The sequence below is a fragment of the Ascaphus truei genome, chromosome 2 (genome assembly GCF_040206685.1).
Source record: "Ascaphus truei isolate aAscTru1 chromosome 2, aAscTru1.hap1, whole genome shotgun sequence".
Lineage (NCBI taxonomy): Eukaryota > Metazoa > Chordata > Amphibia > Anura > Ascaphidae > Ascaphus > Ascaphus truei.
Genome location: NC_134484.1, coordinates 477627805 through 477638185, shown reverse-complemented (window position 1 = coordinate 477638185; position 10381 = coordinate 477627805). Strand labels below are relative to the sequence as shown.

General features: G+C 43.7%; 1 protein-coding gene across 5 annotated transcripts in view; it reads right to left on the bottom strand.

Annotated features, from left to right (window-relative positions):
• Positions 1-809: 809 nt before the first annotated feature.
• The window catches only part of LOC142488019 (uncharacterized), a 28612-nt gene continuing 19040 nt past the window's right edge, over positions 810-10381 (bottom strand). For all 5 annotated transcript variants that reach the window (XM_075588353.1, XM_075588352.1, XM_075588354.1 and 2 more), the window contains one exon: positions 810-3801. In XM_075588353.1, the coding sequence (XP_075444468.1) occupies positions 2033-3801 (1769 nt within the window). In that variant the 3' untranslated portion in view covers positions 810-2032. The remainder of the gene's footprint in view (positions 3802-10381) is intronic.

The window sequence follows — 10381 nt, the reverse complement described above, 5'->3', positions numbered from 1 at the left end:
ATAATGCGCGTGGGGTGCTCTTCCTTCCTCCCCCCCCCCCCTGATGGTGCTATGGGGGATGCATTCCCTTGCACAGCCAACACCAACAGCCTCTTCTGCCGCCATCACTATTGCGCATGCGTGACATGGGAGCGGGAGCGGCAATGGCGGACGTTCACTCGCCGCCGATGGCAGCACAGTTGCACAGCACGCAGACCCCGCAGCCATTGGTGTTGGCTTCCTCCGGCAGCTGGGTCAGCGGCCTCCAGCCCCCCGGGGAGCCGCTGTAGCAATACATCTGGGGGGAATGGCGGCACGCATGTGCTGGAGCGGCCAGGGCTGAGGGGAGGGGTTAGCCATCACAACAGCGCATGCGCGGCATGGCAGCGAGCGGGGAACGGCGGCCGTTACGAGCGGCGCCGGCGGCTATCGCCGCATATGTCAGCGGCCGTGTGGGGGGTGCGGCAGCCATCAGGAGCAACGCCGGCGGTTATCGCCGCCGCATCTGATTTTTTGAGCGGTTGGGATGTCAGTGTTGGGGTCGGGCTGAGCCAGAACACAGCCCGGCCTCAGGGGTCGGGCTGAGCCAGAACACAGCCCGGCCTCAACTGCCAGCACTGACGTCACATCCGTTTCATTTCTGTCTCCACAATCCATTTTTGCCCCAGTTCGAATGAGGTGCCACTAAAGAAGTTTCACTTCAAAAAACTTCCCACCATAACAGTGTTCAGTAATTTATCGTGATAACAATATTCATCAGATATAAACACCCAATAGAAAACAAAAAAGCAAGTCGTCAAAATGTTCCAGGTCATTTATTGTGAAACATGTTTCTTATACAAACGCATTTAATTCTTAATAAAATGTAAAACAGCAAAAACATGTTAAAATTAAAATATATTAAGAATAAAATATTTTTGAACAAAAATTATTTTACAATAAACTACACCCACACAAAGGCTTTTTTTCCCACCATTTACCCCCCTTCTCCTGTACAAATTAATGGGGTATGGGGAGGCATGGTGGAGGAGGGGGTCAAGAGGCATGAGTGAGAGCTGAGAGAAATGCGGGGGAGAGGAAGGGGTTGAGTCATGGTGGAAGGGTTAAGAGGCATGGCAGAGGGGAAGTGGTTAATATGGAAGGGTGAGATTACCAGCAGGAGGATTCCTTATAGCTGCAGCAATTGAAAGTCATGGAGCTTCCAGACCCGCTCCCACTCCACTGTCTCTACCAGACCCTCTCTCAGTCCTCTCTCTGACACAGTCCCCACCCCCACGCCTCTCTGCCAGACCCACCCCCACTCTGCAGCCGCAGATAGGAATGCCATGGTAAGGAGAAATGGTAAGTATTGCGTTATAATATATATATAATACATTTTATTTAATCTGCATCATCAGATAATGCACTAGGGGAGTGCGCTTTTTTCTCTTTTTTTCTATACAGTTGGTTTGGGAGTGATTCTCCCGTGGATGAGCAGCCCCCTTCCTACAACTGGATTGGATCTGGCTATTGGGACTCTTTCCCCTTTGTTTTTCTAATGAATACCCTTTTTCATTGGACTTGTGTTTGATGGACTGAACTCTGGGATTTGTACTTGGTACTTAGAGATAAGTGTATTAGTGCATGACCTGTATATGTTAGCGCTGCTTTGTTTTTGATATATATATATATATATATATATATATATATATATATATATATATATATACTGTGAGACCAAAATAAAGACCCAAATGTTTTATCCTGCCTGAGTATTAAGTTATTCAGGGGCAAAGAAGAACATTTTCTGCAGGGACTATGCCTGTTCATGATAGGGCCCTGGAGGATGGAGGCGTTGCACCAAAGAGATAGAAGATGAATCACCAAAAGCCTGACCTGTTGATCCCCAATACCTACGGTGGATGCTCAAAGCTCCTGAGAACTTACAGATGAGCACCACAAACACCATGTAGTGGACAAATCTCCCTGGGGGGGTAAGGGGGCAAGTTGCTACACATGTATGAATCCTCTCGTGTGTAAGGAGGCTGATCATCTGTGAAAATCTTTCCCCACACTATGTACATGGTAATGGTTTCTCCCCTGTATGAATCTTGTTGTGTGTGAGGAGATTACACTTTTGAGAAAAGCTTTTCCCACAGTATGTACATGTGAATGGTTTCTCACCTGTATGAATTCTCTGGTGTGTGAGGAGGTAGTACTTACAACTTAATTGTTTCCCACACTCTGTACATGTGAATAGTCTTTCTCTTGTATGAATCCTCTGGTGCAAGAGGGAGCTTCTCTTAGTACCGAATTGTTTCCCACACTCTGCACATGTGAATGGTTTCTCTCCTGTATGAATCCTCTGGTGCGTGAGGAGGTTACTCACTTTATTGAATTGTTTCCCACACTCTGTACATGTGAATAGTTTCTCCCCGGTATGAATCCTGTGGTGCATAAGGAGGCTGCTCTTAGTACTGAATTGTTTCCCACACTCTGTACATGCGAATGGTTTCTTCCCTGTATGAATCCGCTCATGTTGGAGGAGGCTCTTCTTCAGAGAAAAGCTTTTACTACACTCTGCACATGTGAAGGGTTTCTCTCCTGTATGAATCCTCTGGTGCGTGAGGAGGCTGATATTTTTACTGAACTGTTTCCCACACTCTGCACATGTGAATGGTTTCTCCCCTGTATGAATCCTCTGGTGTATGAGTTGGCTGCTCTTAGTACTGAATTGTTTTCCACAGTCTGTACATGTGAATGGTTTCTCTCCTGTATGAATCATCTGGTGTGTGAGAAGGCTGCTCTTAGTACGGAATTGTTTCCCACACTCTGTACATGTGAATGGTTTCTCCCCTGTATGAATTCTCTGGTGAGTAAGGAGGCTGTTCTCTCTACTGAATTGTTTCCCACACTCTGTACATATGAATGGTTTCTCTCCTGTATGAATCCGCTCATGTTGGAGAAGGCTCTTCTTACGAAAAAAGCTTTTACTACACTCTGCACATGTGAATCGTTTCTCTCCTGTATGAATCCTTTGGTGCATGAGGAGGCTGCTCTTAATACGGAATTGTTTCCCACACTCTGTACATGTGAATGGTTTCTCCCCTGTATGAATCATCTGGTGTCTGAGGAGGCTGCTCTCAATACTGAACTGTTTCATACACTCTGTACATGTGAATGGTTTCTCTCCTGTATGAATTCTCTGGTGCATGAGGAGGTTGTCTTTAAATCTGAATTGTTTCCCACACTCTGTACATGTGAATGCTTTCTCTCCTGTATGAATCCCCATGTGTGATATGAGGTATTTCTTCTGAGAAAAGCTTTTCGCACACTCTGTACATGTGAATGGTTTCTCCCCTGTATGAATCCTCTGGTGATTGAGGAGGGTCCTCTTGGTACTTAACTGTTTCCCACACACTGTACAAGTAAAAGGAGTCACTGCTGTCTGAATCATCTGGTGTGAAAGAAGTTTCCCTTTCAGTGAGAAACTGCTCCCACCATCTGTACATGTAGAGGTTTGCTCTCTAGTTGGGACACAAAGGTGTGTGAGCAGGTCCCTGTCCAGTGAGAAGCTTTTGCCACACTGACAACAGAGAAAAGGCTGAGCACCGCGGCTTCTTCTTAAATCTCTCTCATACGTTTTGCTGGACCCATATTTAGAGTCCGTCTCTGCTGTGTGCTGTACAAGGTCTGTAAATTCACCATCATGTGGCACTGATTCCTTGTAAGTGTCAAAAGTGTGACAGGAATCATTGTTTTTTGGCACTTCTGTGCTACGAGGAGTCAGACAGCTTCTGGACATATCAGAGCTCAAGTTCTGTTCCTCATTCAGGCCGTTTTCTAACAGAAGTAAATAAAAAGACAGAACAAATGTTTTCAATCTGTAAATCAAATTACTGAAAGCAAATTACAAATCCAAAACACTGAAGAATTTACTTTACCAATACTTAATTAACAAAATGTTCTCTTCACCCAGGGTTTTAAAATTGTGGCCCATGGACATCCAGTGGCCCCTGACTTTGGTGGTGGTCCCCAAAAACCTGACATTTATTTGTAGCAGCTGTCAGTGAAATCATTGATACATATATAACTTGTATTTATTACTGTATGCATTATTTAAAGGTACATGTACATCCTCCAAATGATTATTAACATGGAAAATGTCCAATGAGAAGTAAAGTTAAGGAAATCCTGGTCTATCATATTAGTGCGTTAATAATATTAACTAAACCAGACAGCAACCTATAGTGTAAAGATACTGTAGATGTCCATCTATGTATGTCTTTATTTATATAATGCCCACAGTGTACTCAGCGCTTGACAGCAGTAACAGTACAGTACAGGGAATTATGTATCTATGTCTTTATTTATATAGTGCTTCACAGCAGTAATACACGTGACAATCATATAAACAACAAATACAAGGAACTTAGACATAAAGGGGAGAAGTGCTTCAGACACAAAACTAACATTTAGGAAAAAGAGTACCTGCTCTGAAGAGATTACAATCTAATTGGTTGGTAGGAAGAACGTACAGAGACAGTAGGAGGACGTTCTGGTAAGTGCGTCTGCAGGGGGCCAAGGTTTATGTATGAGTTGTAAATTATCAGCCATAGAGCTACTCATATGCTTCTTTAAGCAGGTGTGTTTTAAGGTGGGTCTTAAAGGTGGCTAGAGAGAGTGCTAGTCGGGTATTGGAGGGAAGGGCATTTCAGAGGTGTGGGGCAGTCAGTGAGAAAGGTTTAAGGCGGGAGAGGGCTTTAGATACAAAAGGGGTAGAGCGAAGACATCGTTGAGCAGAATGCAAGAGTCGGGATCGTGTATAGCGAGAAATTAGAGCTGAGATGTAAGGAGGAGCAGAAGAGCGTAAAGCTTTAAAAGTAAGTTATAATACAATAAGTGCAACAAACAAAATCAGACAATAGGAACGGAAATCCCGGCCCATGAGAGTTTACAATCTAAGGGATGCAGCGACTACACTGCCCATGTAATCTTCTGCCATAAGACCAACATAAACTAAACTCAATTGTTCCATTTTGTGTCATATTTAGTCAGTCAAAAATAGTATTCATATAATTTCCCAAGCACGCTGCCTTGGTGTAATATTTGTCTCCTCTCTTTCCTTCACCTCACATTCAGGCTGTTGATAAATCTGGCAGATTTTCCCTCTGCAACATTTCCAGTCTGCCCTCTCCTAAAAAACTCTCCTGCAAATCCTCATCTTCCAACTATGGAAACTTTCTCCTCTCTGGCCTTCTTTTCTCCCAATGCCACTCTACAAACTATTCAAAATTTCGTTACTAGAATCCTCTGACTATCTTTATGGTCTATTTATATCCCTCTTCTCATGACATCCTTTCAGTTTCTCCCCATCATACAGTGCATTACTTAGAAGAATATAGAGAACGAGAATCTGCTATCTCCTCTTACATCTCAGCTGTTATCTCCTTCTATACCCTTTCTATCTCTGCTTAGGGTTGCCTCCTTTCTGCTCCATCTTTCTCTACAGTTCTCTGAAATCTAAAAACTGTCTCCTTGCTATGCAACTCCCTCCCCCTCAGCCTTCATCAATCCACATCCCTACCAATCTTCAAGTAATGCCTGAAATCTCATCTCTTCAATGAATTATTTGCTTAGTTTGAGCCTCTGGCTAGTCCTTGTACTTCTGATGCACTTTCATCTTTCCTGAAAATGTTTTATATTGCACTTGCTCTTATTGTATTCTGTAAATCTCCCTTTATTCCATTTAAATTGTAAGCTCTGTAGGTCAGGGATTCTCTAGCTCCCATTGTTTAACCTCCAGTTTAATGCACGTGTGAAACTTTGTATAATAATTCCATGTACTGTCTTGCTAATTCTATAAAGTATTGGAAATATTGGTGAGGCTATACATTCCATTTGGTATTGTGATTCTCCGATATGAACTCGGGTGGTATTTCCAGTTTTATTTTGTCTATAGTGATTATTTTGAGAATTAGAAATATTACTAGTTCTAGTGTTGGTGGTTCTGGATTGATCCATTTTGTCATAATGGCTTTCCTAGCTGCTAGTAGAATTATTTCAGTGGGCCAAATAGCTTTTCTATTATAATTGAACTTTGTTATCCAGGGTTCTATTTTAGCAAATATCATAGAGATCAAGCGTTTCTCCCACTGAATTTTAGTTATTACGGTGATATATTGTAAAACCTGGTCCCAAAACACTGATATTGCATAACAATCCCAGAAACAATGTTTGAGGTCAGCCCCTTTAGGCCCACATTTAGGGCATTTGGTAGTATCTGTCTCAAGATTCTTTTGTTGTCTAATAAATGGTATATAGGCTCTATGAGCTATCCTAAACAGCATATCTCTCCAGTTTTCTGGTGCTATTAGTTTACATACTCAATAGTCTAGTACAATTTACTCCATTGTTTGGATTTCTTGGAAATCATGTTGCCATGATCTAAGAGTATTTTTATTTTTTTTCTCCATCTCATAGCCTCTGATTAATTTGTATAAGTCTGCTAGAGAGTATATGGTATCGTTATACTTATTGAAAAAGGTGTTGAATATATTATTTTTCAAGGTGTATTTTGAAATCTTTTACGTTTTTATTGCAGTAATCGAGCAATTGGATGTAGGAGTACGTCTGGATGTTTTGAAAATCGAGGAACATTCCAGACCCTGAAACCTGACACCTCTGCTCTACCTCTAAGCCTGCCTATATAAACTTCCCCTTCCTGTCTGTCAGTACCTGTTTATACTGTTTCCTCCAGCTTGTGCTAGGTTCCTGTGTTTGCTGCTATTGTCTTGTTCCTGTTTCCTCGTTGCCGACGTCTGCTCGTGACCCTAACCACGCTAGCTGCTGCCTGCCACCGACCTCTGCTTGTGACCTCGACCACGCTATCTGCTGCCTGCCGCCGACCTGTTTGTGACCCCGACCACGCTCCCTGCTGTTCCTGCCACTGGGATCCACTCCAGCCGTTGATCAACCCTTGACACATACCTGTGATCCGCCCTCGAGACCCGCACAAAGCCTCCGCCCATAGACCCTCCCACCCAATGCACAAGCGAGCCTCTGTACGGAGAGCTTGCGCTTGCGCAGTAGCTACTCAGTGTTCGCTCAGAGGGATACCAGGCAGAGAACGCCCACAGTATGGGATAATGGCTCGGCGCGAGAGCACGCGCACGCGCACACCGCCCCACTTGCATGAGAGGGAATTCTTTTAATTCATCTTATTCTTTTTTCTTTTTGCACTCCTCTGACCAAAGGTGTTTAAAAAAAATGGGATGTCTATTTGAACTTATGCACAAACTAGGAAAAGAGAGGAGAGAGCGCACGCCCATAGCGTATAAAAGTATATTTAATGAAGGGGAGGGGGGAGGGAGGGGTAAAAAACGCACTTACAAGAAGTACAATAAAATCAAGCATATGTGATAATAATCACCACCATCCGGTCTAACTGCAAGCTCTTGGGGCAGTCCCAGGCTCCGTTGGTGAAGGAGCAGCGTCTCAGCAGATTCCAGGACTGATGTAGGTCATCCGGTCAAAATGCAGACTTTGGGGGCATTCCCAGGCTCCGTTGGCAAATGAGCAGCGTACCAGCAGTGTCCCAGGGCTGGTGTGCTGTAAATAGTCCCAGACAAAAGTTCTGTATGGATAGTGCCTGCAGCACCCACCATAGATCTGCCCATTTTTTAGACGGAACACCGAGGCGGGAGGGGGGACTGAAGGGGAGAGATCCAGACAAGCACTATCCCCTTTGGGACCGCGAGGCCCCAAACAGGCCTTCGGGCCAAGGGAAAAGAGGAGCAGAGGAGTTAGGGCAGGCAGAGCTGTCCAGAGGAAGAAGAAAAACAGAGGAGGAATAGTTACACCATTAGAGTGCAGTAATATTTTCAATCTTTCATCCACTGTATTGACTGAATGTGAAAAGTCCTTATTAGAGCGGGGTTTATCTTTTGCCCCCAATACAGGCCCTAATTTATTTCAATTGTTTATTGATCTCAACAGTTTTGTGAGGAAAATTACATTAAATAGACACTATAAAATTCAGGAGAAGAATATCAAATGTACTGACCCAAGAATTGTCTTTAATACACAGGAAGAACAATGCATTGATGCACTCACTTCATTGCTGAGGGAGTCGGATTCACCTTCGGGATCACAGGTATCTCTTGACAACTTTGAGCGGTCCACCAATCCGACCAGGTATGTGGAGGGAGATTTAGATGAGGATTGCAATATTTTGCACTCACCTTTTAGACCAAAATCAGTCTTCTTCCCATACCAGTCCAAGGGCGGATTTGTGGATACGTTCTACAGCCTGGTTTTACGTGACTTTGAGTCCATGTGTGCCAAATCCATCAAATTCAATCCCAATTTAACAAAAGGTGAACTGGGCGCATTGGGCGGGCTTAAAATCAATCATGATATAGTTATTAGACAGGCCGACAAGGGGGGGGGCATAGTCATCCAGGACTTATCTGCTTATCTCACAGAGGCACGCAGACTCCTGGGTGACTCGGCCTCCTATACCTTGTTGGAATCCGATCCAGTTGACACCTACCAGCTGTTGCTGAAGGAGCTCCTCACATCTGCACTGGGTGATGGTATTATTTCAAAAGTGGAATTTAAATTTTTGTTTTGTTCACATCCACGCACTCCCATTTTTTATCACCTTCCCAAAGTGCACAAATCCTTGTCCAATCCCCCTGGTAGACCCATAGTATCGGGCGTGGAGTCGATGACATCGACCCTATCCCAATATGTAGATTACTTTCTCCACCCCTATGTTACTGCACTTAGGTCCCATGTTAAGGATACGCTCCATGTCATCGACTCCATTTCCAATATTAGGTGGAAATCCACCTATCTATGGGCTACATGTGATGTATCATCACTATACACCTGCATTGAACACACCAAGGGGTTAGAGGCAATCAAATATTGGTTGGACAAGGATTCACTATTCCCAGAAAAACATAGGCGATTTATTTTACAAAGTATTCACTTCATTCTTACGCACAATTATTTTTTATTTGAAAATGATTTTCATTTACAAATCTGTGGAACGGCCATGGGTACGAGATTCGCTCCCAGTTATGCCAACCTCTTTATGGGGCACTGGGAGGAATCCCATGTCTGGCAAAACATCTCGCTTGGAGCGGGTCTCGTATACTATGGCCGTTTCATAGATGATATCATTATAATTTGGGATGGAGAGGAGTCAGTCCTACACGATATTTTGAGCTCTTTCAGCGACAACTCGTTTGGACTCAAATTCACTTTTGATATCAACAACTTGTCCACTGTCTTTCTGGATCTGGCCCTGAGCATAGACACAGACCTGAATATCATTACCACCACACATTTCAAGTCTGTGTCTGTGAATAGCTACGTCCATGCGTCCAGCAACCATCATAAACACTGGCTCAACAATATTCCCTTGGGGCAGTTCCACAGAATTCGTAGGAACTGCACAAGGGATGTTGACTTTGAAAACCAGTCAGTCACACTTGGGAAGAAATTTCTTTCCAAAGGATATGATCCCGTCGTGGTGTCCGACTCTCTCAGCAAGGTGAGTTCCATTGCTAGATCGACTTTACTTGAAAAATCTAAAGACAAACAGAATAAACAACAGAGAGGAAAACGTTCAGGTTATGACACCCCAATAATACATTCAGAGATAGAGAGGCCGACTGTAAGATTTATTACCACCTACAACCAGTCATCCAAATTTATCAATAGGATTTTAAATGATCATTGGTCCATTCTAAAGTGTGATCCTCATCTAGGACCTATCCTGCCGGATAGAGCTACTGTTACATATAGGAAAGCAAGGAGTATAAAAAGCATACTAGCTCCCACTAGGCTTAAATCTTCCTCTATTTGTGATACTGTTAAACAGAAGGGACCATTGGGTAACCATCCCTGTGGCCGCAGTCGATGCATTACGTGCAGGCATCTTTTGAATCAAACTCAAGTTTGTTCTCCAACAAGGGGTACCACGTATGACATCAGTAGCTCTATCACCTGTCTTAGCACTTATGTTGTGTATCTTATACAGTGCGGTTGTAGTCTGAAATATGTTGGACGAACCACCAGGACTCTGGGAACTCGCTTCCTAGAACATAGGAGAAATGTCATTAAGGGTCTGAATAATCACAGTGTCCCTCGACACTTTAAATTATTCCATCAACAGAATCCCAAGACCATGCAAATTATGGGAATAGAGACCATTTCTTCCTGTGTTCTGGGAGGCGACCGGTTCAAGACGCTCTGCAGGCGGGAATCCTATTGGATTCACCAATTGGGCACTCTCAGCCCTGGGGGACTAAACGAATGTTTAGACGTTAGTACTTTAGTTTAGTCTATCCTCGGATGCCTCTTCCTATTCTCCTCCTCTGCTTCTCCACTCCATCCCTTGTTTGGATCT